Here is a 27,950-nt window from a genome sequence, read left to right on the forward strand (position 1 = left end):
GGGGCTTTTGCTTCACGGTGACTGCGGTAGTTGCTTTATCAGTGGAGGCAGAAGCAGCTGATGGCCCTGGGTGACATCCACAAACCCGTGCTAGTGTGTGGACGCCAGCAGCAAGGGGCTTCACGGGCTCGCCCCCTTGCACAGCCGCAGCGCCTCGAGCAGTGCACGCCCTGTGTGCCTTGGTGTCCAGCTCCTCTTCACGTCACGTTCTCAGCTTCAGCCTACTGCTTGCTACCACTTCTAGTCTTTTTTTTTTTATTGAAAAGGCAGATTTACAGACAGGAGTCAGAAAAAGTCTCCCACATGGGTGCAGGGTCTCAAGGCTTTGGATCATCCTCCACTTCTGTCTCAGGCTATGAGCAGGGAACTGGACCAGAAGTGGAGTAGCTGGGACATGAGCTGGTGCCCATATGGGATGCCAGCGCTTGGAGGTGGGAGATTAGTCTGTTGAGCCATGGTGCAGGCCATTACTTCTAGTTTTTATTAAAAAAAAGAAAGAAAGAACAGCAGAGTTACCGAGGGGAGAGAGAGAGAGATTTTTCTATTCACTTGTTCACTCCTCCCTGGCCCTGGCCAGAGGTGGCCTGGGCCAAAGCCAGGGGTCAGGACCTTCATCCAGGTCTCCCACATGGGTGGCAGGGCCCAATACTTGAAGCCATCTTCCATTGCCTTCTCCGGTGCAAGGTTCTGGGTCAGAAGTGGGGCAGCCAGGACACAAACAGGCATCTAAATGGGATCCTGGTGTTAACAGGTGGAAGTGTAACTCACCAATGTTAAAATAAGCAGTATGAATCAGCAAACAGAAGATCTTCCTCTCTGTCTCTCCTCCTCTCTGTATATCTGACTTTCTAAAAAATAATAATAATAAAATAAATCTCTTTTAAAATAAATCTGTAAAAAGGAAATAAAATAAACAGAATGTCTAGTTGGAGTGAAAACTCCAGAACACAAGAACTAGAGCCGGGAGGCGTTGTGGGGCAGGCGGCTCCCCTGCAGAGCCCGGGGCTCCTCCGTTCAGCAGGGGTAACTGGGCACCCACTGCCTGCTTCCCGTGAGCTGTGTCAGCAGTCGGCCGCTGCTGGCACCTTGTGAGTTTATTTTATTTCTGAACTCCAAGCAATAATGAAAAAATCATTACCAGTCATGATAGACTCGGTGGGGAGCTTGGTACTTCAGTTCGTGAGAGTGCACCCTGAGATGATTATTGTTATTAAGAAAATGAAAGATACACCTGTTGGCTGATGCTGAGCTATAGCTTAACCAATCAAAGGCTTACTGTTAAAATATCAAAGGCACTATTACCGGCTTGTTGCCAGTTAGGTTTGCAACCAGAACTTAATGACAGAACAAAATGGGTCCTTCCAGAAATGAAAGGACAGTTATTTTTTACTGCCCCTGTTGCTTGTGGGCAGCTGGTAGGTACTGACAACTGCGAGGACTGCGGGTCAATTTTTGCTGTTGTTTTTGTTGAAGGGGGTTTCATACCGACAGGAGTAAAGAGGCCGCGGGGCAAAGGGGCCGCGCTTGCCACACGGCAGCAAACCCCCCCGACAGGCTGCAAGGCCGTGCTGCAGGGTTTGCCCTCTCTGTTTCTCGTTCTCATATCCCACCCCCCGCCCCAGTGGACAACTACTGTGTCTGGGTGATTGCCAGTGATGAGTATCCTCCTGCCTGCTGCAGATTGCCGCACATAGTAAAAGGAACACAACCAGTATGTTGGCTTGTGATTTTAGATACTGATGCTTTAAAAAACACATAGATCTAAATAAACTTATGACAAATGAAGGCAAAGCCAGCAGCCCGCTGCATGCACTACCCAGGCTGTGCACCTGGTCAGTCCAAGGTTCACCACTCAGAGCCTGGGGTCAGCAGGCACAGCCCCCACTCCTGCCCCTGCAACCCTGACTGCTCGTTTCCAGACAGGACTGTGAAGCAGTTGGCAGTGACTGGCGAGGGGAATGATGGTCAAGGCCACCACAGGGCTCTCCAGGTCACTTAATTCCTTAACGCCCTGGGCCAGGCTGCCTGGACTGAATGCTGCTCTGTGCCATGGCTTTGCCTTGCTCCAAGGGTGGTGGTGTGGGCTAAGGAGTTGGTTAGCACTCGCTAAGCTGAGCGCTACAGGCAATGGACTTGGGGCTGAAAGCACCTAGTTTAATGGAACTCAGCTGTAGCCAATATTCTGCTAATGAGGGTGTGGGGCAAAGTGTAAACAAGAACTAGGTGAGAGGTCAAGAGTGGAGGCAATAAAAGCAGGCGAGAGAGGCCAGAGAGAGACATTTCCACCATCTCTGGTCTCCGTGTTGGTGCCTCATCCCCAGATCCTTCGCCATGTCCACGTTACTGGCCTAGCCGGCCGAAACAGGGTGGCAGCTGCAGGAACAGCCGTCTCAGGCCCAGGGCACAGCAACTCCAGCGGGGCCAGGAGGTGTGGTGTGAAGTCCAGCACCAGCCAGGCACCAGGGCCACCAAGAATGCTATTTTATGTGGCTGTCTGCTGCCTCCAGGACCCCGGCCATGATTGGCTGCTCCTTCGTGGTGGACCGGCAGTACTTTGGGGACATTGGCCTGCTGGACCCTGGCATGGAGGTGTATGGTGGCGAGAACATTGAGCTGGGCATGAGGGTAAGTGGGACGGTGGGGGCTAGGGCTGGAGGGCAGAAGTGTGGGCAGTGAGGCCGTGGAGACGCTCACAGGGCTGGAGGTCAGGTGCCTGCCTAGAGACCCACACTGTCCTGAGAGCTGTCAGCTGTTGCAAAGGCTCCAAGTTGAATCCGTGCCAGAAGCCTCTGGAACCAGGCACCTGGGACAGGCTGTCCATCAATTGCAGGTGATAAGAAGGATGGCCCAGGCCCCACTGCGGGCTGCTGGCCAGGCAGCATCCTGTCTGTGTCGGTTCACTCCATGGAGTTTGCACTGCGTCACTGTGGGATTTGGGCCAGGCCTGGAGAAAGGCTGCTGGCTTCTGATGTTCCCAGGGGCCCACAGCTATAGCTAGCTTGGCCTCAAGCAAACTTAATTTTGGACGAGTGGTGGTGGAAGGGGACTGTAGTACGCCCCTCGCTCCTGAGGTGCTTGCTAGGGGCGGGGAAAGGGAGAGGGTTGTCTCCACCATGGCAGCTGTCTGCTCTGTGGTAACTGGGCTCCCGCTGACTGCTGCCACATGAGCCTGCTCAGCCGTTGCTGGTCCCAGGGTGCCCCTCCCCACCACTGAGAACCAAATCTACCCTCCCCTGTGGCTGCAGGTGCTTGCCCACTGGCCCTGCTCACCCCGAGAGCCACTCCTGCTCTCACTGTCAGGGCTGTGTGTCTGTCACCCACGGTATGACTGATGCCTGTGTAAGTGCACACAGTGTGTGACTCCAGAGTCAGTTGGAAAGGCAGTACAGGGTGGGAACGTCAGGGACTTGGGGCTGCCATGGGTGCTGGGACTGAGCCAGGGACAGCGGACATGGAGGGTCACTCTGAGCAGAGCGGGGGAATGACACAGGATGGAGTGGGGAAGGAAGGGCTGGGAGGGAGATAAAAGGGCTGGGGTCCAGTTACTGGGCACCAGGCCAGGGGGCAACTCATACTAAGGGCCTGAGGTGAGACTGGGCCTGCCAGATAGTGGCAGGACACTGAGTAGCACGCAGCCTGGACACTGGAAGCCTCTCCTGCCTCCCGAATAATTCACTGTGCAGCCTGTCACGGGGCAGCAGTCCTTGGCCCGCCACTTCCATGAGGGCTGACGAAGGTCGCGGTGAGACCTGCTGCCTGTCAGAGCCCGCCTTAGGCCATCTGGAGCCCAGCGATGGTCTCTATCCTGACAGGCCCCAGTGCAGGTGCTCGGTGTGTGGGGCATGGGAGCTGTCTGCAGGCAGATGAGGCTGGCACTGCCTAGACCGTCCAGCTCAATGCTCGGAGCTCGGTCTGGAGGGGTGTCCTGCACTGGGGCCCACTAGCTCAGCAAAGTGAGAAGGGTTGGGCACCATGGCTTGCTGCTGCACTGGCATGGCAAGAGGTACAAACTCCATACAAGGTGACCAATGGGCCAGGCTCCCTAAACAGAGCAAAGGGGACCTGGGCAGAGAAGACTGTGTTGGGGTAAGCAAATTCAAGGCCTCATGGGAGGGGCAGACAGGGTCAAGGCCTGCTCTTGCTTTGCCTGCGACAGGCCCACTATGGAGGCAGGTGCATTCAGGCCTGGGGTGCCAGGTGTATGTAGGAGGGGCTATGTGGCAGCGAGGGCCCAGCTTCTCACTGTCCTCCCCAAGGGTGTGTGTGTGTGTGTCGGGGGAATCCCAGCCTCTCGCCATCCTTCCCAGGTGTGAGTGTGGAGGGGATCCCACCTTCTCACTGTCCTCCTTAGTAGGTGTGTGTGTGTGTCTCTCCCAGCCCCTCACCATCCTCCCCAGGTGTGGTGTGTGTGTGTCTTCCAGCCTCTAACCATCTCCCCCAGGTATGGGTGTGTGTGTGTGTGTGTGTGTGTCTCCCAGCCTCTCACCGTCCAGGTGTGTATGTGGGGGAATCCCAGCCTTTCACCATCCTTCCAGGTGTGTGGGTCTCCCAGTCCCCCCCCCGTCCTCCCCAGGTGTGGCAGTGTGGTGGCAGCATGGAAGTGCTGCCTTGCTCCCGCGTGGCCCACATTGAGCGCAGCAGGAAGCCCTACAACAATGACATTGATTACTATGCCAAGCGCAATGCCTTGCGCGCAGCCGAGGTGTGGATGGACGACTTCAAGTCACACGTGTACATGGCCTGGAACATTCCCGTGACGGTCAGTGACGCCGGGGGCCTGGGAGGTGTGGGCACCCTCATCCCAGGGAGGGCGCTTGGCTGGGAATGTGGCCAGAGCTGCACAACGTGAGGCCACCGGGAAAGATGTGACAATTTGCTTGATGGTCATTAAAAAAAAAAAAAAAAAAAGATATTTATTTTTATTGCAAAGTCAGATATACAGAGAGGAGGAGAGACAGAGAGGGAAATCTTCCCTCCGCTGAGTAACTCCCCAAGTGAGCGCAATGGCCGGTGCTGTGCCGATCCGAAGTCAGGAGCCAGGAGCTTCTTTCAGGTCTCCCATGTGGGTGCAGGGTCCCAAGGCTTTGGGCCGTCCTCGACTGCTTTCCCAGGTCACAAGCAGGGGGCTGGATGGGAAGCGGGGCCGCCAGGACATGAATCGGTGGCCATATGGGATCCTGGCGCATGCAAGGCGAGGACTTTAGCTGGTAGGCCACCAAGCTGGGCCCAATGGTCACATCCCGGGCAGGTAGGGAGGAGGCCTCTGGGAAACGGTCGGGCCTGCCCTCCAGTCTGGCTCCTGAGTCCTCCATGTGCAGACCCTGAGTCTAGGCCACCCGCTGTCTCTCCGCTGGGTGCATTCAGGACTCAGAGTCCCCAGAGGCAGGCAGGGGCATGCTCCTGTTCCTGGGACGTGGCAGCTGCCCCCACTAGGTTGGAGCTCACGGGGCCCCGCTGCCACCAGTGGGACCGTGGTGCTGAGGTTGCCAGGATGTGGGTACTTGCTGGCATGAGGTTTCTTCCAGTGGCCACAGACCCTGCCAGCGGTCTCAGCATCTTCTGGCACAGCTAGCAGAGCTTGCCTGACGACCATATTGTGTCTGTGCCCACAGATGGGGAAACTGAGTCCCAGAGGACTCTGACCACCCACACAGGGACCCACAGCAGGTGGCAGAGCCCACCACAGTGAGGGTCCCCAAGGCCGGGACCACTTGCCTGCTGCAGAGGCGCCCACACTGTCTGCACGGCTGCTGTGTGTCCCCACTATTTCTGTGCAGAGCTAAAAAATAAAACCTGATTGATTTTTGAAAGCTAGAGTCACACATAAAAAGAGGGAGAGAGGGAGGGAGAATCTTCCACCTACTGGCTCACTCCCCAGATGGCTGCAATGGTCATGGCAAAGCCAGGAGCTTCATCTGGGTCTCCCACATGGGTGCAGAGGCCGGAACACCAACCATTCTCTGCTGCTTTCCCAGGAGTGTGAGTAGACAGCAGAATTGGAAGTGAAGCAGCCAGGACTTGAACCTGTACCTGTGTGGGATGTTGGTGTTACAGGTGGTTGCTTTATCTGCGTGCCACAGCGCTAGCTCCCTGCCAGCTTCTGGTGAGAGGTCAAGTTCGGGCCCCACAGCCCTAACAGGGTATGGCCAGGGGAGGTCACCCCAAAGACCCCTGACCACAGGCCGTTGAGGACCACTGTTAGCTCTGCATGGATCTCACCTCTGATGCGTCACACACCATTGTGTGTTGGGGGACGCAGGCTGTGTTCAAGAAGCTACCAGAACAGCGCTGTGCCCCAACTGCCCTCATATTCTTCTTGCAACTGCTTCCTGGTCGGTGCTGGGCAACGGGGCCTGGAGTGCTGGGCCGGACCATCTGTTCTTGCCTTGCTGAGCAGTGAGGGCGGCCACAGCCTGACAATTTGCCCTGGTTGCTGTGAGAGTGTGTGGCAGTGGGGGATGTGTTCTGGGATGCAGGGTCTTGGCCCTAGGCAAGCTGGGTGTCGCTGTGTGTCCTGTGATCTACAGGGTGGCCCTGAGTGCCTACTGTGGCCATCCCCGCTTTGAAGGTTCAAGATGTGGGCAGAGACGCAGGGACTGCTCCAAGCCTACAGCCAGGTGGTACAGTTCAGTCCTTCCAGCACTGGCTTGTGCCACCCTGGCTCCCTGGGACTACCGTGGAACTTTGTGGTTGGAGTCCAGTGACAGGCACGGACTCATCCAGCAAAGTGCAGACAGGCTGGGCTGGGCCAGGAGAGGCCAGACTCCAGCTTCCCATGATGCTGTCCTACGGGCCATGGGTGGGCCTGGGTCCCCCAGCTCATGTGTGACCATGTGTGGGGCCTCAGGTTTGGGGTGTGGATGACCTCAGTCTCCAAGCAACCACCGAAAATCTAGCTAGCTGGTGAGCTAGAACCCTGCCCAGGCAGGAAGTTGCATACTTAGCAGCCACCTCCCAGGAGCTGGGTGTTCCGGGCTCCTGGAGAACAGGCATGCTGGAGCCCTGTGGGGCTGTTCCTGGGAAGACCTGCCTTGTGGGGACAGAAAGCTCATGTGTCCTCCATCCACTTCTGCCTTGCAGAACCCAGGGGTGGACTTTGGGGACGTGTCCGAGAGGCTGGCCCTGCGTCAGAGGCTGAAATGCCGCAGCTTCCAGTGGTACCTGGAGAACGTGTACCCTGAGATGAGAGTCTATAGCGACACACTGGCCTATGGAGAGGTACGCCTCTGCTGGAGGTTCACACGCACCCTGCCCTGACACACGGGCCCCACACACCAATTACACATGGGTGGACACACACACACACAGACTGCCCAGGGCAGGCGTCTCCATCACTGTACAGCCGTGCACACAAGTCACATGAGTACCTGCAGTCACACATGTGTAAACATGCTTCTTACACATGCCCTGCCACTCACGGACACATGCATTCACGTGTGCAGCCACATGTACGGACGTGCACACCTGCACGTGAGGCATGCTGTTCAAGTGCACATGTGCACAGGAGCGTGACTCAAGCACTTTTCTTCATATGGTTCATTTTCACTCAGAGGGGCCTGTGAAGACAACTCAGTGACCATCACGCCAAGATGGACATGTGAATGTGTGAATACATGTACTCGCACACGTTTGTTAGGGTGCATGGACTTACACACGTTTGAACATGCATAGTCAGACATGTGTGTTCATACAGTCACCTGCACATCCCCGCTGGCTCCCACGTGTGGCCACACATGCGGCTGGTCATTCCTGGAGCTTCCCTGGGCCTCCAGCATGCAGCAGGCAGGGCAGCTCCTCTTCCTGCAGCTCACTGTCATGGACGGCCCAGGCTTCTCAGTGTGCTCAGGAGAGGCAGGGGGAGGGGGCCTGGGACAGTCCCCACCGACCCATTCACACAGCTTTCAGGGGGCACCGAGTGTGCCAGCCACATGGCTCCATGTTCCCAAGGACAAAGCCCCATGCTCCCTCAAGCCCAGCACCCAGAGCCCCCAGGTCCTTTCCCTTGCAGCAGCTACAGAGCAGCCCCCTGTGGCCTCAGCCCCAAGGTCCCTCAATGACCGATGACTGGGAGCTCCTTGGCAGGTGCGCAACAGCAAAGCCAGTGGCTATTGCCTGGACCAGGGCTCGGAGGACGACGATCAGGCCATCCTGTACCCCTGCCACGGGATGTCCTCCCAGGTAGGCACCTGGGACAGCTTGGGGTCCTGTCCCACCTACTAGGGGGTTGGCACGAGGCTGAGGGTCAGATTGCCCTGGTTACAGCAGGCTTACAGTGGCCCCTGCTGGCCTATGTGCCCTTGAAGTTAGTCCATGGCCTGCCAGGGAAAGCTGGGCCAGGGTGGGCAGTAGCACGCACAGGTGCCTGTCTTGCTCATGGTGCCTGGTGGTCCCCTCAGCTGGTGCGGTATAGCAGGGATGGCCTCCTGCAGCTCGGGCCCCTGGGCTCCACCGCCTTCCTACCTGACTCCAAGTGTCTGGTGGACGAGGGCAGGGGCCGTAGTCCTGCCCTGAAGAAGTGTGAGAATGTGGCCCGACCCACCCAGCGGCTGTGGGACTTTATCCAGGTAAGGGGCCTCTGCTGGCTGCGGGTGGGGCTGGGAGCGGGGCCTGGACCAGCTGCTGCCTGCAGGCTTTGCAGAAGGGGTAGTCGCTGTCATTTGTTGGGCAAATAAGGCTCCTGAGGCAGAGGCTGGATCTGGCTGGGGTTAGCTGGGCAACAGAAGCCAGCAAAGGCTGTTGATCTGCCGGGCCAGGCCAGTGCCATAAATGTTTGGGGACCCTAGGAGGCCAGGGCAGCTTGGGGGCAGAATGGTCTCACACAGCCCCGTGTCTAGTATTCCTGGCACCTCCCTGGTCCCCAGAAGCGGAGAGCAGGGCTGCTGGTGGATGCCAGGATGAAGCAGGGCCAAGCTGACCGTCTACTTGCCCCCACCCAGGGCAGCCCCATTGTGAGCCGGGACACGGGCCGCTGCCTAGAGGTGGAACTGTCCAGAGAAGCCAACTTTGGGCTGCGGCTGGTGGTGCAGAGGTGTTCAGGCCAGAAGTGGACAATCAGGAACTGGGTCATGAACCCGCAGCCCTGAACCTCCCAGCCCCCTGGGCTGCAGCCCTGGCTGTGACCCCCACGCTCTCAGGCTGGCCCCTGCAGAGGCCCGGGAGCCCCGGCCCCACCATGTGCCTTTCCACGAGGCTGCCCCTCCCCCTGCATGTGCCAACCCCAGCCGTCACACCCAAGGGCAGGCCGCCCTGCCTGAAGCCATGGGCTCTGCGACTGGACAGCCCTCCTCTGCTTGACCTCTCACTTCCGGCAACCCAGGCAGCACCCAGAGCAGCCGCTGATGTCCCAGCACAGGTGGAGGGAGCCATAGCAAGGCAGATTGGATGGAGGGTGCCAACTGGCAGCCATCTTCCTGCCACCTGCCCAACTCCTGCTCCTGGGATCTCTGTGGAGGGTTCAGTGAACATGACCTGGCCTCTGGCCCATTTTTATAAATAAAATTTTATTGGCTCTGCTGCTCTGGTGGCCTGAGCCAGCCACAAACCCCGATTTGTGTGTGCACTTAGGTGGCATTGCCATCTCACAGGATAGAACGAGAAAACCCTGTTTACCTGGCCTGTTGGGGAGCTGTCGGGAGCAGTGGCGCAGCCTGGTGAAGCGAAGGCCCAAGGCTCCCCAAGCAATGGGCTCAGGCCTAAGTTCCTGGGAGAATCAGGAACTTAGTTTCAGTTAGAACTGCTGAGGCTCCTGGCTCTGGGGCAATGTTGGTCCCGTGGGGGGGTTCCCATGGCTTATGAGGGGTAGTTTCCTCACTGCTGGTCCTAAACCCTCTCAACCTATGACCTTTGCCCCAGGTGGTGGTGGCCATGCTGAGGGGGGATAGCCTGTCACAGCCAGATCTGGGTGTGCCACACTGCCTGGCACAGGCACTGTTGTGGCCAGTGCCAAGGCCCAGGGCATGCGCAGTCCATCTCAGGGGCACCTCTCTCCTCACATCGTGTTTCACATGAACCTCACAAGGGAACCTTTGGAGGTGGGAGGTGCCCAAGGGACACAGGTGGGCCAAGGGAGTGCAGCCCAGGCTCTGTTCCCATCACAGTCCCTGCCTGAGCTGTGGTGGCTGCTGGCCATGCTGCCCACCCCCAGGACTCAGGTTCTAGAACAAGCATCCCTGCAGGGCGTGGCCAGATGAGCACATAGGCAGCTGCGTGCCTCCCTTTCCTCCTTCCCTTCCCTTTACCAAGGCAGGAGACTCCACTCCCCCACACATCACAGAGTTGGAGTTCAACCTGTTGCTGCATGGGTTGGGGGCCAAATCTCTTGGCCAGCCCCAGGCCCCTGTGACCCCAAGACCCCCAGGCTGTAGAGAGAGTAGAGAGTCTCTTGCCCCCAAACAAGCCCAGGAAGGAGCCACCCTTGTCTACAGAAGTGTTTATTCAGGCAAGAGATGGCCAGGGTCAGCTGAGTGCAAACAGCTGGGCACAGAGGCTGTCGGGCCGGCCTAGCAGGCCCTGGGCTGGCACGAACTCCAATGGCAGTGGCACTGGCTCCTCCTTCTTCAGGTCGCTCTCGAAGATCTGCAGGGGATGAGAGTGGTGGTCCTGGGGTCTGCCTGCCCCTTCCCTGCGGCCTCCTCCAGGCTTTACTCACCTCGTAAGCCGTGAGTTCCAGGAGTGGAGCAATGCTGACCTCTGGGACGGACAGCTCCTGATTGATGGCACGGGCAGCTCTGGACACCTCTGGGTGGTAGTGCTGCTGGAGAGCCTGGGGGCACAAGGGGACCCAGCCACAGCTCAGCACACACAGGAACCTGGATGCGGGCTCTAGCCACGGCTCAGTGCAATTGGGGAGCTGGCCATGGGCTCTGGCCACGGCTCAGCACACACGGGGACCTGGATGCAGGTTCTGGCCACGGCTCAGTACACTTGGGGACCTGGACACAGGCTCAAGACATGGCTGAGTTCCTGGCCACACTGGGGGGCTGGGGAGGGGAAGGATGGGTAGATGTGGTCCTCTCACCTGCAGCTCCCAGAGAGAGCTCTCCAGTGCTCGGCTCTTGGCTGGGTCCTCCTCCTTGGGGTCATAGGGATCTGTGTCCAGCTCCGGGCCGCGAGGACAGTGCACCAGGACGCGGCAGGCTGGGTGTCTGCGCAGCAGGTTGCAGATGAAGGGCAGCACCATCAGCAAGGCTTCAGGAGGCGCAGTCACGGCCAGGTGAGACAGGCGTTTGGCAAAGGCAGCTACCAGGTAGGCGGGCAGGTGGCTGGACAGGGCAGCGGGTGTCAGGCCCTGGCAGTCAGCCCTGCCATGTTCCTCCCTGCCCAAGACCATCACCCCTGGCTCACGAGGAGGACAAGAAGAGGTCAACCAGGTGGAAGAAACGGGCTCGGTACTTGACATGGAAGATGGAGGGCTCCAGGAGGCTGTAGAGCTTCCGGTAGAAGTCAGGGTACTCCCTGGGGATGGCAGAGGGATGAGGTGATGAGGGTGTGGGCCCAACTCTGGTCCCCCTCCCAGCGCCCCCCAGAGCACTCACAGGTTATGTTTGTGCATCAGGACGAAGAGCCCGTTCAAGGCCAGGAGACTGACAGCACCCCCTGCAGACAGACACACAGAACTGCACCACACCTACCCTCCCTCCCACCACACAGGCTGAGCAGTGTGGTTGGCAAACACTGGGTGCTTGGGGGGCATGAGCAAGATCTCACCTGTCAGGGCTGCCCCCCCCACCCACCTACCCAGCTGGGAGCCAGCCTCACCGACGTCGTAGGCGCTGGTGAGGAAGTCGAGCATGAGGGTGGGTTGGGCCAGGTGGGGCAGGATATGGTCATGCATGAGCACCAGCACCTTCTTGTAGAGGCCGAGGGGCAGCTGTGTGGCCACAGGCAGGTCAGGGTGCTGCCCACCAGCCTCACCCCCCTCAGACCTGGGGCCTGGAGACTCACCTTGTGCTTGAGGAAGCCAAGCCACATGACCTGGAATGCCTTCCTGTGCTCCTGCAGTGGGGCAGGGCCACACGCTGTCCTCCTCATCTGGGACCCCAAGACCCAGGCGGCGCCACTCCCGACTCCCCAGACAGAGTAGGGGAATTCCTGCTCTCAGGACTGTCCCATACAGATGTGCCCACCTAGGCCCATGGGTACCCTCTGACCCTGGTGGACTGTATGGAGGTGCAGGGATGTGCCCAGGGGGCTCTCACCTTGAGGTGAGCCACTTTCCACTTGTCAGAAGACTCTGTTGGAAGGCAGGGCCGTGGTCAGCATCCGAGGGAGGCCGGGCCCAGCCCTCCTGCATGCCTCACTCACCTTCTCGCTTCACGTAGAAGTTGCAGATGTCACGCTCTTGGCAGGGCAGGCTCACGGCTGACAGCAGCGTGAAGGTATTCTCCCAGAAACTAGGGGGCACCTGCCGGAACCCAACCTGAGCCCCAAAGCCACAGCCCTCCTCCCTGCCACTGGGATCACTGGGATGAGCCGCTCACCTCCAGGTGCTGGTCAGTCACACGAGCCACGGTGTCAGCGGCTGCTTGCATCGTGTGGTAGCGGATGTCGTCGTATTCCAGATACTCCCGGAAGCATGAGAGGAGCAGGCTACGGTCGTCCTCGGGTGCGAGAAGGCCTGCCACCACCGACTAGGGCAGTGTCCGTGCTTAATACGAGAGCCCATATGGAAGATGCCCGGGGACCCCCACAACAGACCCACAGGGCCTCCTCACCTTGTAGACGCCCGGGGAACCCCCATGGATCCCCTCACGGAATGACAGGGCCTCCTCACCTTGTAGACACCCGGGGACCCCCCCCATAGACCCACAGGGCCTCCTCACCTTTTAGACACCCAGGACCCCCCACAGACCCACAGGGCCTCCTTGCCTTGAAGAGCTCCCCCGGGGACCCCCCATGGACTCCCACAGCCTCCTCACCTTGAAGAGTTCCCGGGGGAACAAATAGTTTCCCTCCCACTTGGGCCTCTCCAGGGGATGTAGCCCTTCCAGCTGGATGAACTTCATGAGTGTGCCCAGGGCCAGCTCCTGGAGAGCAGGGACCGAGGCTGCGGCAGGTGTTTGAGGCAGGCTGCGTCCAAGCCAGTGTCAGGCAGGAGGCCGGAAGAGCTGCTCCGGTACCACAGCAGATGCCCCAGTGTGGCAGGGGCCCAAGTGCTGGAGCCCAGGGCTGCCCTCACTGCACACTGGATCTGAGCCCAGGCGTCCTTAGCATCTCCACACCCACTCCAGGAGGGCCCTGACCTCACAAGTCCCACTCCAGCCCTGGCCTCTGGAGAGTGAACCTCTCAACCAAGAATCATGAGAAATGGCAAACTGAAACACGGGAGCCACACCGCTTGAAGACTGCCGAGGGCTACTGATCGTGCCCATTGTCACAGCCACACACCTGTGGGGTCAGCAAGGGTGATCCTGATGCCCCGAGAAGCAGCGGCTCTACCTGCTCCCATCCAGTCTACAGCAGACGTGATGCCAGAGGCCTGCAGAACTCTCCCATTAGCTGGGATAATGCCTACCCAGCCCCCTGCCCAGGACACACAGCACCCACAAGCCCCTGTGCTGGACACACAGCACCCATAGCCCTCACCCCTGGACACACAGGGCCCATAGCCCTCACCCCTGGACACACAGCACCCACAGGCTCTTGTGCTAGACACACAGCACCCACAGCCCCCAACCCTGGACACACAGCACCCACAGCCCTCACCCCTGGACACAGTGCCCATAGCCCTCACCCCTGGACACACAGCACCCATAGCCTTCACCCCTGGACACACAGCACCCACAGGCTCTTTTGCTAGACACACAGCACCCACAACCCTCTATTCTGGACACACAGCACCCACAAGCCCCTGTGCTGGACACACAGCACCCACAGCCCTCACCCCTGGACACACAGCACCCATAGCCCCTGTGCTGGACACACAGCACCCACAGCCCTCACCCCTGGACACACAGCACCCACAGCCCTCACCCCTGGACACACAGCACCCACAGCCCTCACCCCTGGACACACAGCACCCACAGCCCTCACCCCTGGACACACAGCACCTATAGGCTCTTGTACCAGACACACAGCACCCACAACCCCCTATTCTGAACACACAGCACCCACAAGCCCCTGTGCTGGACATACAGCACCCACAGCCCTCACCCCTGGACACAGCGCCCACAGCCCTCACCCCTGGACACACAGCGCCCATAGGCCCCGCACCTCCAGACTGACCCACACGCACCTGGACCTGAAAGGACCGGTTGCCCAGGAGCTCCCGCAGACGGCGGCAGCAGCTGCAGTAGCGGTGCCGCATCCACACCTTGTACGTGCGCGTGGCCGCCTTGGCTCCCTGGGCCCCTGAAGGCGTGGGGGGAGCTTCAGGGTCAGCCATGGGCGGAGCTGGCGGACCTCCCCACTCCGCCGCACGCGGCTGGAGGGCGCTCACCTGCGAGCAGCGTGTCCTCGGGGGGCAGCGGGCCCACGAACAGCTCCCCCCGCTCCAGCAAGGCCCCGAACAGGCGGCTGCACGCGCGGACGGCGTCCTCAACGTCCCCCTGGTCCTCGGCCTGCGGGAGAGGCCGGCGCTGGGTGGACCGGAGCCGGGCCGAACCCGCGCTGCCCCCGCCCCCGCCCGGGCCGACGCAGGCCCCACCTGCAGCACGGCCAGGATGTCGAATACGGCGTTGGCCTGGCCGCGGCTCGCCAGCACCGCCTCCACCAGGCGGCCGAGCGCCGGCCGCGAGTCCGCGGGCTCCATGCTGCCTGCTCCCGGCGCGCCCGCGTGCGTCAGCGCTGCGCGCCCGCGGGCTCGCTGCTGCCTGCCGCGGTCAGGGCGTCTGGGACGTCACCGCCGCGCGCCCGCGGGCTCGCTGCTGCCTGCTCCGCGCAGGGCCCGGTGACGTCACCGCCGCGCGCCCGCGGGCTCGCTGCTGCCTGCTCCGCGCAGGGCCCGGTGACGTCACCGCCGCGCGCCGGCCGCCGCGTGCGCTCATGGCGCTGTTCCACGTCGCGCGGTTCTGCGGCGCGGAGGCGGCCGGGCCGGGGGAAGCGGAGGCCGCGGCGGGCGACAGGGCCCGGGCGCTGCTCGCGCGGCTGCAGAGCCGGGCTCTCGAGCGGCAGCGCCAGCGCCAGCGGCGGGAAGCCGCGCCAGCGGAGGCGGCGGGCAGGCGGCGGCGGCGGCCCCGGCGGCGGCGGCGGAGGGCCGGGGAGGCGGCGGGGAGCCCGGACGCGCGGCCGGCTAAGCGGCGGAAGGCGGGCGGCGATGCCCCGGGGCCCAGCGAGGCCGAGGCGGCCGCGGACGGCGGGCCCCCGTGCCCCACGCCGCTGCTGGCGGCCTCCGCGCGGAGCAGGGCGGCCCAGGTGAGGGGCGGCGGGGCGGCCCAGGTGAGCCGCGGCCGGGTGGCGGGGCCCCGCGGACCGTGTCCTCTGCTCGCTCCGGCGCAGGTGCAGCCCTTCCTGCCAGGCTGGCTGGCCCAACCGAGCCGGGTCAAGCGCGATGTCACCGAGAGCCTCACCCCCCTGGAGGACGTGCCCGAGGTGCACCCCGACCTGCAGAGACAGCTGCGAGCGCAGGGCATCTCCGCCTACTTCCCAGGTGCGAGCCGGTGGCGGGTGGGCTCCCCTGCACCCTGAATCCTGCACCCTGAACCCTGCACACTGAACCCTGCACCCTGCACCCTACACCCTGAATCCTGCACCCTGAATCCTGCACCCTGAACCCTGCACCCTGCACACTGTACCCTGAACCCTGCACCCTGCACCCTGAACCCTGCACCCTGCACCTTGCACACTGCACCCTGAACCCTGAACCCTGCACCCTGAACCCTGCACCCTGCACCCTGAATCCTGCACCCTGAACCCTGAACCCTGCACCCTGCACCCTGAACCCTGCACACTGCACCCTGCACCCTGCACCCTGAACCCTGCACCCTGCACCCTGAATCCTGCACCCTGAACCCTGAACCCTGCACCCTGCACCCTGAACCCTGCACACTGCACCCTGCACCCTGAACCCTGCACCCCGCACCCTGCACACTGCACCCTGCACCCTGCACACTGCACCCTGCACACTGCACCCTGCACCCTGAACCCTGCACCCTGCACCCTGCACCCTGAACCCTGAGCCCTGAACCCTGCACCCTGCACCCTGCACCCTGAACCTGAACCCTGCACCCTGCACACTGCACCTTGCACCCTGCACCCTGCACACTGCACCCTGAACCTGAACCCTGCACCCTGAACCCTGAACCCTGCACCCTGCACCCTGCACCCTGAACCCTGCACCCTGCACCCTGCACACTGCACCCTGAACCTGAACCCTGAACCCTGCACCCTGAACCCTGCACCCTGAACCCTGAACCCTGCACCCTGCACACTGCACCCTGCACCCTGCACCCTGAACCCTGCACCCTGCACACTGCACCCTGAACCTGAACCCTGAACCCTGCACCCTGAACCCTGCACCCTGAACCCTGAACCCTGAACCCTGCACCCTGAACCCTGCACACTGCACCCTGCACCCTGAACCCTGCACCCTGCACCCTGCACACTGCACCCTGCACCCTGCACACTGCACCCTGCACCCTGCACCCTGAACCCTGAACCCTGCACACTGCACCCTGAACCCTGAACCCTGCACCCTGAACCCTGCACCCTGCACCCTGCACACTGCACCCTGAACCCTGCACCCTGCACCCTGCACCCTGAACCCTGCACCCTGCACCCTGCACCCTGCACCCTGCACCCTGAACCCTGCACACTGCACCCTGAACCCTGAACCCTGCACCCTGCACCTTGAACCCTGCACCCTGAACCCTGCACCCTGAACCCTGCACCCTGCACACTGTACTCTGCACCCTGAACCCTGAACCCTGAACCCTGCACACTGCACCCTGCACCCTGCACCCTGCACCCTGCACTCTGCACCCTGCACCCTGCACCTTGCACCCTGCACCCTGCACCCTGCACCCTGCACACTGCACCTTGCACCCTGAACCCTGAACCCTGCACCCTTAATCCTGCACCCTGAACCCTGAACCCTGCACCCTGCACCCTGCACCCTGCACACTGCACCTTGCACCCTGAACCCTGAACCCTGCACTCTGCACACTGCACCCTGCACCCTGAACCCTGCACACTGCACACTGCACCCTGAACCTGAACCCTGCACCCTGAACCCTGCACCCTGCACCCTGCACACTGCACCTTGCACCCTGCACCCTGCACCCTGCACCCTGCACTCTGCACACTGCACCCTGCACCCTGAACCCTGCACCCTGCACTCTGCACACTGCACCCTGCACCCTGAACCCTGCACACTGCACTCTGCACACTGCACCCTGCACACTGAACCCTGCACACTGAACCCTGCACACTGCACCCTGCACCCTGCACACTGCACCCTGAACCTGAACCCTGCACCCTGAACCCTGCACCCTGCACCCTGCACCCTGAACCTGAACCCTGCACCCTGCACACTGCACTCTGCACCTTGCAGGGCCACTCACGCTTCCCCCTCCGTGCAGTGCAGGCAGCCGTTATTCCTGTCCTTCTGGAGGGGGCGGCGGGCGGCTTTCTGGTGGGCAGAGGCGGCTACCGGCCCAGCGACCTCTGTGTGTGCGCCCCAACCGGCAGTGGGAAGACCCTAGCCTTCGTCATCCCTGTGGTGCAGGTGAGAGTGTGCTGGTACAGCTGGAACCAGGGTGTTGGTGGGTGTCTGTGGGCCGATGTGGGGTGTCCGTGGGCCGACGTGGGGTGTCCGTGGGCCAACGTGGGGTGTCTGGGCCGACGAGGGGTGTCTGCTGACGGGTGTCCGTGGGCCGATGAGGGGTGTCTGTGTCCTGACGTGGGGTGTCCGTGGGCCGATGAGGGGTGTCCGTGGGCCGACAAGGGGTGTCTGTGTCCTGACGTGGGGTGTCTGTGCTGACATGGGGTGTCCGTGGGCTGACGAGGGGTGTCCGTGGGCTGACATGTGCTGTTTGTGTATTGACGTGGAGTGTTGAGGCGTGTCTGGTCTGGGCTGACGTGGTGTTTGCTCTGCTGTGGGCCGATGAGGGGTGTTTGTGTCCTGACGTGGGGTGTCTGTGTCCTGACGTGGGGTGTCCGTGGACCGACGAGGGGTGTCTGTGTCCTAACGTGGGGTGTCTGTGGGCCGACGTGGGGTGTCTGTGTCCTGACATGGGGTGTCTGTGCTGACGTGGGGTGTCTGTGGGCCAATGTGGGGTGTCTGTGGGCCGATGAGGGGTGTCCATGGACCAACATGGGATGTCCGTGGGCTGACGTGGGGTGTCTGTGTCCTGACGTGGGGTGTCGTGGGCTGACGAGCGGTGTCCGTGGGCTGATGTGTGTTGTCCGTGGGCTGACAAGGGGTGTCTGTGTGTGGACATGGAGTGTTGGGGGGTGTCTGGTCTGGGCTCTCGTGGTGTTTTGCTCTGCTGTGGGCCGACGAGGGGTGTCTGTGGGCTGACGTGGGGTGTCCAGGGCCAATTTGGGGTGTCCGTGGGCCGACGTGTGCTGTCTGTGTGCTGACGTGGGGTGTCCGTGGGCCGACGAGGGGTGTCTGTGGGCCGACGTGGGGTGTCTGTGTCCTGACGTAGGGTGTCCGTGGGCCAGCGAGGGGTGTCTGGTCTGGGCTCTCGTGGTGTTTTGCTCTGCTGTGGGCTGACGTGGGGTGTCCGTGGGCCAACATGGGGTGTCCGTGGGCCGACGAGGGTTGTCTGTGTGCCAACGTGGGGTGTCTGTGGGCCGACGTGGGGTGTCTGGGCCAACGTGGGATGTCTGTGTCCTGATGTAGGGAGTCTGTGTGCTGACATGGGGTGTCTGTGGCCCGACGAGGGGTGTCTGTGTGCTGACGTGGGGTGTCTGTGGCCCGACGAGGGGTGTCTGTGTCCTGATGTGGGGTGTCCGTGGGCTGACGTGGGGTGTCTGTGGGCTGACGAGAGGTGTTTGTGTCCTGACGTGGGGTGTCTGGGCTGACGGGGTGTCTGTGTCCTGACGTGGGGTGTCTGTGGGCTGATGGGGTGTCCGTGGGCCAGTGAGGGGTGTCTGTGTGTTGACATGGAGTGTTGGGGGGTGTCTGGTCTGGGCTCTTGTGGTGTTTTGCTCTGCTGTGGGCCGACGTGGGGTGTCTGTGGGCTGACGTGGGGTGTCCGTGGGCCGACGAGGGGTGTCTGTGTGCTGATGTGGGATGTCCGTGGGCCGACGAGGGGTGTCTGTGGGCTGACGAGGGGTGTCTGTGTGTTGACATGGAGTGTTGGCGGGGTGTCTGGTCTGGGCTCTCGTGGTGTTTTGCTCTGCTGTGGGCCGACGTGGGGTGTCCGTGGGACAGCATGGGGTGTCCAGGGCTGACGTGTGCTGTCGAGGGGTGCCTGGTCTGGCCTGACGTGGTGCTCTGCTCTGCTATGGGCCCTCCTTTCTCTGTGCAGGCTCTGTTACATCGAGTAGTCTGCCACATCCGTGCCCTGGTTGTGCTGCCCACCAAGGAACTGGCCCAGCAGGTTTGTGGCCTTCACGCCCGCTTGTTCAGCGCCCCTCATGTGTATGTGATGGCTAGGGGACCCATGTTCTAGCTGCTGTGGGGGGGGCACTGTGCCATCCTGCTGGCCAACAGCACGTGTTCCTCAGGTGAGCAAAGTCTTCCACGTGTACACGGATGCCACACCTCTGCGGGTTGTTCTTATCACTGGACAGAAGTCGCTGGCCAAAGAGCAGGAGAGCCTCACCCAGAGAACGTGGGTGCTGTGGAGAGCCCAGTCTTGGGGCCCAGCTGCCATGGGAGCAGGAAGTGAGCTTTCCTCCACCTTGCAGGACCAGTGGCTACCGCTCCCTGGCTGATATTGTGGTGGCCACCCCTGGCCGCCTGGTGGACCACATCGACCAGACGCCAGGATTCTGCCTGCAGCAGCTGCGCTTCCTGGTAGTGCCCCACAGGTCCCCGCCCTGGGCTGTGGCTGGCCTCAGCAGGGAGCAGTCCTCCCTAGCCAGGGTGTCTGCTCCCCGTAGGTCATTGATGAGGCCGACCGCATGGTGGACAGCATGCACCAGTCCTGGCTGCCGCGGGTGGTGGCTGCGGCCTTCCAGAGTGACGGCCCAGCAGAGCCGGGTGGAATGTGGCAGAGGGAGCAGCCGCAGGCTGTGACGGCGGCCAGGTACTGGGCAGGGCCACCCCTTGTACCCCACCTAGCAGGAATCCTGTGGGTTGAGCATGGCTGCCATCACCCCCTTTTCCCCCAGCACTTGCTGTCCCCAGGTTCCACTGCAGAAACTGCTCTTCTCGGCCACCCTGACCCAAGACCCTGAGAAGCTGCAGCGGCTCGGCCTTTATCAGCCCCAGCTCTTCTCCTCGGGACAGGCCCGCAGGGGCCCGAGGGATGGTGATGAGCAGGAGCAGGGGGGCTCAGCAGGGAAGTATGCCTTCCCTGTGGGGCTCACGGTGAGTGTGGTGCAGGGGTATGGGGCAGGGTGGCCGGGGCCTGGAGCTCTGGCCGACCCCACTGTCCCCTTCCTCTGCAGCACCACTATGTGCCCTGCCGCCTTCGGTTCAAGCCGCTCGTCATCCTGCACCTGCTCCTGCAGAGGAAGCTCTCCAGGGTCCTGTGCTTTACCAACTCCCGCGAGAACTCACACAGGTGAGGCCTGTGGCTTGTGGGGGTGCTGGAGGGGCCCCGCGCCACACCTATCTGTGGTGTCTTTTCTGTGCAGGCTCTTCCTGCTGCTGCAAGCTTTTGGGGGTGTGAGTGTGGCTGAGTTCTCCTCTCGCTACGGGCCAGGCCAGAGGAGGGACATCCTGAAACAGTTCGAGCAGGGCAAAATCCAGCTGTGAGTCCCTGGCCCGTGTCCAGGAAGGCCTTGGGGTGGGGGTGTGCCCCTGTGGTGGCCAGCTGGGGTCCCAGCAAGCTCCATCCTCCAATGCTGGCAGGCTGGTGAGCACGGACGCGGCTGCCCGTGGCATTGATGTGCAGGGTGTGGAGCTGGTGGTCAACTATGATGCGCCCCAGTATCTGAGGACCTATGTGCACCGGTGAGAGCTCGCAGCTAGGGGGGAGGGGGGAGGACGCTGGCTCCGAGAGATCATGGGGGTCACAGGCCACCCTGATGTGCTGCTGGGTTTCAGTGTCGGGAGGACTGCTCGAGCCGGCAAGACTGGACAGGCCTTCACGCTGCTCCTCAAAGTGCAGGTGCTGGCAAGTGGGTCCTGTGCAGGGTGGAGGGGGGGGTGCTGCCTGGAGACCCCTCCCCATCCACCCTACACTGCTCCCTGCAGGAGAGGCGCTTCCTCCGTATGCTGGACGAGGCTGGGGCGCCGGAGCTGCAGCGGCATGAGACACCCAGTGAGCTGCTGCAGCCGCTGATCCCACAATACGAGGCAGCCCTGTCCCAGCTGGAGGAGACAGTCAGGGTAAGGGCAAGGCCACGGCGCAGCCTAGTGCAGGGCCTGGGGACACGGTACTGGGGGCACTGGGGGCGGCACCATACTAAGCCCCGTGTTCTTCCACAGGAGGAGCGAAAGCAGAAGGCTGCTTAGGCTGGGGGACCCTGGAAGTGTGCACGCGCACACACACCGAGCACCCTAAGTCACAGCAGGCAGGAGTCCTGGCAAGCTGCCCTCGCTTTTGCCCTTTTGCTCTGGGCTACAGCCAAGAACCCTCATGGTCAGGCTGCCCAGGGAGGGCAGGAGTGCTCATGTTCTTGGCTGTGCGGCTCCTGTGGTACAGGGCACAGAAATGGGCCTGGGGCTGGTAATGCATGTGCTTCTTCCTTTTAACATTTAATTTATTTGAGAGGCAGAGTTACATCTGCTGTTCACTCCCCAAATGGCATACTGGCTGGAGCTGGGCTGGTCAGGAGCTTCTTCCAGGTCTCCCGCGGGGGTGCAGGGTCCCAAGGCCACAGGCAGGGAGTTGGATGGGATGGAGCAGCTGGGACACAAACCAGTGCCCATAAGGGATGCCTGTGTTGCGGGAGGTGGTTTTAACACACTAAGCCATAGCACTGGCCCCAGTAAGCATTTCTGATTCTGTTCTAGTGCAGCCTGCTACGGGTTCTGACTATCAACGCTTTCCTTTGGGCTTTTACCTGAGTTTGTGTGGTTGAGCAAGGGGTTGGGATCACACGTTTCATCTCAGGGAGGGTGTTTGTTCCATTCGCTTGGTCTCCAAGACCACCTTGCTGCTGCTACACACAGTGGGTGTTTGTTTCTGGCCACGGTGGACACACTTGCAGGCCCGAAAGCACCACTGTCACTCCTCTCAGTGGCCAGGCCCCGTGGGGTGAGTGCCAGCTGCCTCACACCAGCCTGGCAAGCCTCCCCATTCCCAAGAGCTCTGCAGCCATGGGTGCGACAGAGCCCAGGCACCTCCCCACAATACCCAAGGGCCATGAGCTGCCCAGAGCCGCCGCCCAGCTGTCCTGTGGCCTGCACTGTCCCCTGCAGACACCAGCAGCGTGGGAGCACATGGCCCATACCTCTCCAAGGACACCAGAGTGAACACGGGCTCTGCCATCTCCCTCCCCTATGGAATCAGTGTGTGTTCTATGACACCAGTGATACCTACTCTGTACACGATCAGAATAAAGTCTTATATAAAAAGGTCATTTTATTTTGCCTTTTGGTTGGCAAGATATTGGGGCCCTTTTTAAAATCCTACTCAGTACAAACGCTCATGTTTACAAAGTATATACAGTTTCAGTCCTGTTCCTTTGGAGCTATCTAGTTACAACAGTGAACAACAAGCAAATACTACCGGGGAACCCACCACGTCCCGTGTTCTCAAAACTCTAAACACAATTCTTAAATAACTGGGAAGCTGAACCTTTAAAACAGGCCAAGTGAACAATACACTGGGGGGAGGGGACACTGACAACAACACTGAGCACCCCTCAGTGACAAGACAGGGACACTGTCCACACCGCAGGGCGCAGCTGCTGTGTGAGCAGGCCGAAAAGCCCCAAGGTGAGCCAGCCTGGGTGCTGCCATCTTGCTGTCACCACACTCCTGTGGTGTGTTCCAGCCACCGACCCTCCTTCCAGATTTCTCAGAATAAAGCTCCTCGGGGGCTGTGCAGGGAGGGACCTTGGAGGACGGCACCCTCTCAAGGCTGCCAAGGGGCGAGACAGGGAACAGATGGGATGATAACCCCAAATGAAGATCTAATTGTGGCCCAGTGAGACCATCGAGGCCATGCTCACTCCTGCGGAACCATGACGGCAGTCCACAAGCCCACTGGCTGTGAACAGGTGGCAGACACTGGGCACACCAACTCCCCTCGAACTGTATCCAACGCCAGGGGCTATCAGGATGCACCAGAATCGCTGCCTCAAGTTTCCTTTAAACGAAAACAAATTGCACCCAGGCCGCAGGAGGCATTTTCCTCAGACCCAGCAGGGTGCATCCTGGGCACAGTCGCACTGAAAAGCCCGAGTAAACCATGTCTGCTTGCCTTCAGACGGAAGGTCCACTGCAGGCAGCTCCTTGCCCCAGGGAGTCGTGACGGTGGCCCTTCACCAAGTTCCTGGGATGGGGTGCCCTCTGGCTACTGGCAGGGGGGCTTGGTGGGCGTCTTGAGCCGGACTGCGGGGACCCTCATGTGCAGCTTGGGCTGCTGACTGGGGCTGTCGGCACCTGTGGGCACCTGGGCAGGGCTTGGGCCTCCTGGAGCCTGGAGTGGCGCTGATGCTGGGGTCACCACCTGCTGCTGGATGAGCTTCTGTTGGACCACTTGGGCCGTCGCAGTCACCGCAGGGATCATCTGCACCTGTGGCCCAGCTGCCGTGGCCTGCGTCAGTGTCACAGTCTGTGGGGAAGCCTGAGGCGAGACAGAACCCCTAGTCACCCAGACGTGCCAAGACTGAGACAAGTCCCTCTAGATATGGTGCCAAGTGAGGCACACCCAGCATCCTCCAGGTCTGAGCTATCACTGTTAGCATCAGGGGTAAACCCAGGTTGTGTGTCTACCCCAAGGTGACATGCTCTCTGTGTTGTGAAATCTGAAGCGACTGTTTTGTCAGGGGTATCCCAGCTCCCCCAGCTTGGGTCCAGTCCATGTCCTACCTGCTGGGAAGCTGAGGCGACCTGCTGGATGCCAGCCACAGGCGTCTGCTGCTGGACAACTGGAGGCAGCTTTGCAACCTGTGACAAACCAAACCCATCAAGGCCCAATGTAGAATTCCACGCAATTTTCCTTTCCTTCTCAGTTCTTGGCTGACAGCAACCAGGACCACAGGCGAGCTCTCCCACAGCAGCGGGAGGGCAAGCACTCACACTGGTGGGAAATACCTTTTGCTAAGATCGACTTGAGGGGCCTGGCACTATGACATGGTGGGTTAGTCGCTGCCTGCACAGCTCCCTGCTGATGCACTTGGAAAGCAGTGGAGGACAGTCCATGTGCCTGGCCAATGTGGGGAGTGAACCAGTGGACCGAACATGCATCTTTCATTCTGCCACCCTCCAGAAACATTTGTTTGAAAGGAAAATGTTCCCGTCTGCTGGCTTGAGCCCCAGATGGCAACAACCAAGGCCAAGCCAGGCCAGGCCAAAGCTGGGGGATGCCTTGTTCTCTCCCAGGCACAGGCTCAGCCGTGCTTACCTGGGGCTTGCATGTGTATGCTGATGACGCATCTCATACCAGCCCCAGAGGCCACCTCCCGACAGGGAAACCTGCCCCAAGCATATCCCACTGAATCGGGCACCTTGGCTCCTCCCACGTTGTCCAGGTTAGGGCATGTGACCAGGTGTCCAATGGTCTGCGGACACCCAGGTCCAGGCCTGCTCCTGTGGATCCCATAAGACAGCTTCTAAGACGCCTTCTAAGAGGCCAACAACTGGGGATGCAGATGCAAGGAGGGGCTCAGTGCCTGCCTGGAATGAATCCTGTGAACGGGGGAAATAACCCTCGAGTGGCCATGTCTCCTTAGGACAGATCTTAGGACGCATGAAACACAATGTCCACCTTCAACCCCAGGCCACAAAGAACTCTAAAGGAAAGAGGTTCCAGAGGAGAACATCACCTAGAAACAGACAAAACCTCCAGTCATTGGGATGGACAGCTCAGGCTGCAATGTAAAGCTTCAAAAGGAGAAAATGTGATCAAAGATGAAGGTGAAAACCCAAAGCAGGATGGGACCAGAGGCACACGGCTCAGCTGCGGCAGAGGGGACAAGTGCAGCAGAGGCCAAGCTATAGGAGCTGCAATGCGGAACACAGAGGCGCTGTGTGAAGGAAGCAAGGAGACAGCCAGCACCTGCTTCATACTGCCCAGATCCTGCGAGGCAGGAGCACCATGCGGCAGGCTCGGTGGCTGGCTGCTGATGTAGAGCAGGTGTGCAGCCCCAGGAGGGGCGAGGAACAGGGTCTGCTCCAAACGTGGTGAGGGGCATAGGCTGCCTGGCACCAGGACGACAAGCACGTGCCACCTTGCAGGAACAGGAACCGAGAGAGCCAGAGCAGGCCCAAACAAAACAAACAGAAGGAGAACAGGGAGGTGAGGGTGCAGTGGCTGCGGCCTGTCCCCGCCCTGGGCTGTCTACACCACAGGTACCTGCAAAGGGAGTGCAGCGGCTCAGGCCAACAGGCTCCACACTCCTGGGCCACCACTTCCCAGGTTCCGCAGTGGGCGACACTAAACCAGGAAACAGACGCTGGGGAGATTCCCATGGGTCTCTGGGAGCCTGACCCAGCGCCAACACAAGTTTGGCCGGCGGTGCCAGAACAAGAGGATAGTGTCCAGCTCGGACACTGCACCAGAGGACACTGTTCTAGAACACACTGCAGTCAGCACACTTCCAAGATGGAACCACTCAGTCCTCACTTGCACATCAGAACAAAAACTTTATCTGGAAACTAAGACAGTTCTAACATTCAAAGACATTTTCAACTCAAGGAACACCAAGTTCTGCAATCTGACCGATGTGGGGGCCAAGTGCAGAGGGAGCCTGACAGTGAGCAGGGGGCAGGCATGGGCTCGCTCTGGCAATGCTGGGCCAGAGGCCAAGGGGGCAGGGACAGGTCCAGGACATCACCCAGGAAGGCGTGGCAGCGGAGAGGAAAGCCTGATCCCGGGCCAAGCCTTCCTGGGGCATGGGGATGGGGTGTGTCCACACGACCTTTTCTTTAGCAGATTTATTCACTTATCTTCTAACTGAAAGGCAGAGCTAAGAGAGAGGGTGGGGAAAGAATTTTTCATTCCCTGGTTTGGTCCTCAAATGACTGCAATGGCCAGGGCTGGGCTGAAGGCTGAGGAGTCAGGTCTCACTTCCAGGTCTCTCATGTGGGTGCAGGGCCCAAGCACCTGGGTTGTCACCCACTGCCTTCCCAGGAGTGTTCACATGGCACCCACACAGGGTGCCTGAGTCACAGGCTGCGGCTTTACCCGCTGCGTCACAATGCTGGCCCCAGGTAGCTTCTAAAGACAAAAACCACCCCAGCTAAAAGGAATGCAGTGAGACAACCTCTGTGTGACCCACACTGCAGTGCCACAGTGGCATTCACAGGGAACAAGGGAAACCAACAGAGCCATGGAGATGAGGGGGAGGCAGAGCTGCCAGCCCCCCAAGACCAGCACGCACAGAAACATGCAACACCACGGGGAATGCAGAAATGCCGAGCGCCAAGTGTACTGCTAGCACAACTTGCAAGGACTTCACAGGAGGCCCTGCCTCGGAGGACTCAGGTATGGAACCCCACGCTTGAGCATTTCCTAGTCTGCAGCAGTGGCGCCTGTGCTGTGTAATGCCAGTGCTCAGAGAAAGGAGCCAGGGACAGCCCGGGGAGGAACTGGCTTGGCTCACACTGGGTCAAGTGTGGCACGGCTTAGCCACAAACACAACAGTCACCAAGGCGGTGATGTGGACCATGGAGCTGAGGAGACGCTCACTCATGCTTGGCGCCTTACACTGTGTCCCAAGGATTCAGAAGGCTGCACAGACATGTGACACCCAGCACACCACACCGGAAGGCAACAGGTTCCCGGGTTGAGCACAACTGCGGACAGAGGTCCAGCAGTCCCCAGCCCTTGGAGCCGACCCCAGAAGGCCAACACAGGAGGTTAGGCTCAACTTGCATCTCGGCCCAGAGGCAGGGTGGGCACCAGGCCTGTGCAGACAGAAGCTGGACAGGCACACAGGAGACACCACCTGGGCGGGCCTCAGTGTGCCTGTGCTGCTGCCGTCACAGCACGAGCTGCACTGAGCTCACCTGGATCTGGGTCTGCACCTGCTGAGCTCCAGCCAGTTTCTGTGCCTGCGAGATGGGTGTCGTCAGAAACTGGGTCTTCAGGGCTGGCTGGGTGGCATAGGTAACCTTCTGCTGGGGGCCCTGGGCAGCAATCTGCTGGGCTGTAATCTGGAGAGGGAGGGAGTGTAACAGTCCAGGTAAGGTTCAGGCCCATGTGGCTGCCCCTTCAGCACAGGCCCATCCATGCCTTCGGCATGCTTGGGGCTCTAAGCACACTGAGGGGCCGGGGTCCTCGGGGGAAGACCCTGAAGGCCTGTAAACCAAACAGGAGGCTGCACTCCACCAAGCTTCTGCTGAGCGAAGCCAGGCACTAGTTCTGAGAGGCACTCGCCCATGACCGTCTCTCTCACATTTCCCTGGGGACAGGGTGCTGGTGTGACAGAGCCCCCAGTGGCCATGCTATGTGGAGCCTCTCTCCTGGCACTGGGGCCCCCAAGTACTCCACCCTCCTTCCCCCAGCATGTCCCACAACAGCTCTGCTTCCAACTGTCTGCTGTGATGTGCCCGCAGAGCCCACACTGCCAGCAGCCACTCAGAGACAGGCACCTGGGGCTTGAATCGCTGACTCCATGGAGCCAGGTCATCCTGAGGACAAGTCTTGAGCCCCATGGAGTGAGTGTGCAGCATTCAGAGAGCAGCACAGGGTGCAGGCATTCTGCCTACTGCCCTCACGTCGGCCAGGGGCAATTCAGGGATGCTGCTACTCAGCAGAGGCTTCCCGCGCACCTCC

General features: G+C 60.7%; 4 protein-coding genes across 8 annotated transcripts in view; 2 read left to right on the forward strand and 2 right to left on the reverse strand.

Annotated features, from left to right (window-relative positions):
• GALNT9 (polypeptide N-acetylgalactosaminyltransferase 9) overlaps positions 1–9,496 on the forward strand; it is a 29,449-nt gene extending 19,953 nt beyond the window's left edge. The window contains exons 6-11 of one of the 4 annotated variants that reach the window (XR_009244377.1): positions 2,508–2,625; positions 4,574–4,759; positions 7,081–7,218; positions 8,039–8,178; positions 8,397–8,564; positions 8,937–9,066. Coding sequence is in view for 2 of the 4 variants with exons in the window: in XM_004595433.2 (XP_004595490.1) it covers positions 2,508–2,625; positions 4,574–4,759; positions 7,081–7,218; positions 8,083–8,178; positions 8,397–8,564; positions 8,937–9,083 (853 nt within the window). In the remaining 2 variants the exon portion in view is untranslated. Of the gene's footprint in view, positions 1–2,507; positions 2,626–4,573; positions 4,760–7,080; positions 7,219–8,038; positions 8,179–8,396; positions 8,565–8,936 lie in introns of all 4 variants that reach the window. The other 3 variants (XR_009244378.1, XM_004595433.2, XM_058656620.1) reach the window with 3 other exon arrangements.
• Positions 9,497–10,414: 918 nt separating this feature from the next.
• On the reverse strand, positions 10,415–14,760 carry NOC4L (nucleolar complex associated 4 homolog). Its single transcript, XM_004595432.3, has 14 exons — positions 14,645–14,760; positions 14,438–14,558; positions 14,234–14,349; positions 12,918–13,025; positions 12,480–12,629; positions 12,304–12,403; positions 12,198–12,232; positions 11,944–11,994; positions 11,758–11,869; positions 11,535–11,595; positions 11,344–11,454; positions 11,018–11,261; positions 10,649–10,762; positions 10,415–10,575 (listed from the first exon to the last, which is right to left on the reverse strand). Exons 1-14 carry the CDS (start codon positions 14,747–14,749, stop codon positions 10,456–10,458), a joined length of 1,548 nt encoding a protein of 515 aa, XP_004595489.2. The 5' UTR covers positions 14,750–14,760; the 3' UTR covers positions 10,415–10,455.
• Positions 14,761–14,947: 187 nt separating this feature from the next.
• Positions 14,948–27,950, forward strand: part of DDX51 (DEAD-box helicase 51) — a 170,191-nt gene continuing 157,188 nt past the window's right edge. For both annotated transcript variants that reach the window (XM_058656598.1, XM_058656599.1), the window contains exons 1-14: positions 14,948–15,351; positions 15,436–15,586; positions 17,517–17,662; positions 19,416–19,487; positions 19,615–19,721; positions 19,798–19,906; positions 19,993–20,138; positions 20,224–20,422; positions 20,503–20,618; positions 20,692–20,808; positions 20,909–21,010; positions 21,104–21,167; positions 21,254–21,388; positions 21,488–21,531. In XM_058656598.1, coding sequence (XP_058512581.1) covers positions 14,983–15,351; positions 15,436–15,586; positions 17,517–17,662; positions 19,416–19,487; positions 19,615–19,721; positions 19,798–19,906; positions 19,993–20,138; positions 20,224–20,422; positions 20,503–20,618; positions 20,692–20,808; positions 20,909–21,010; positions 21,104–21,167; positions 21,254–21,388; positions 21,488–21,514 — 1,860 coding nt within the window. In that variant the 5' untranslated portion in view covers positions 14,948–14,982 and the 3' untranslated portion in view covers positions 21,515–21,531. The remainder of the gene's footprint in view (positions 15,352–15,435; positions 15,587–17,516; positions 17,663–19,415; positions 19,488–19,614; positions 19,722–19,797; positions 19,907–19,992; positions 20,139–20,223; positions 20,423–20,502; positions 20,619–20,691; positions 20,809–20,908; positions 21,011–21,103; positions 21,168–21,253; positions 21,389–21,487; positions 21,532–27,950) is intronic.
• EP400 (E1A binding protein p400) overlaps positions 23,251–27,950 on the reverse strand; it is an 82,231-nt gene continuing 77,531 nt past the window's right edge. Inside the window, exons 51-53 of the mRNA XM_058656591.1 lie at positions 27,182–27,328; positions 24,041–24,118; positions 23,251–23,795 (exon numbers count right to left, since the gene is read on the reverse strand). Coding sequence (XP_058512574.1) covers positions 23,523–23,795; positions 24,041–24,118; positions 27,182–27,328 — 498 coding nt within the window. The 3' untranslated portion in view covers positions 23,251–23,522. The remainder of the gene's footprint in view (positions 23,796–24,040; positions 24,119–27,181; positions 27,329–27,950) is intronic.

Source organism: Ochotona princeps, chromosome 29 (genome assembly GCF_030435755.1).
Source record: "Ochotona princeps isolate mOchPri1 chromosome 29, mOchPri1.hap1, whole genome shotgun sequence".
Lineage (NCBI taxonomy): Eukaryota > Metazoa > Chordata > Mammalia > Lagomorpha > Ochotonidae > Ochotona > Ochotona princeps.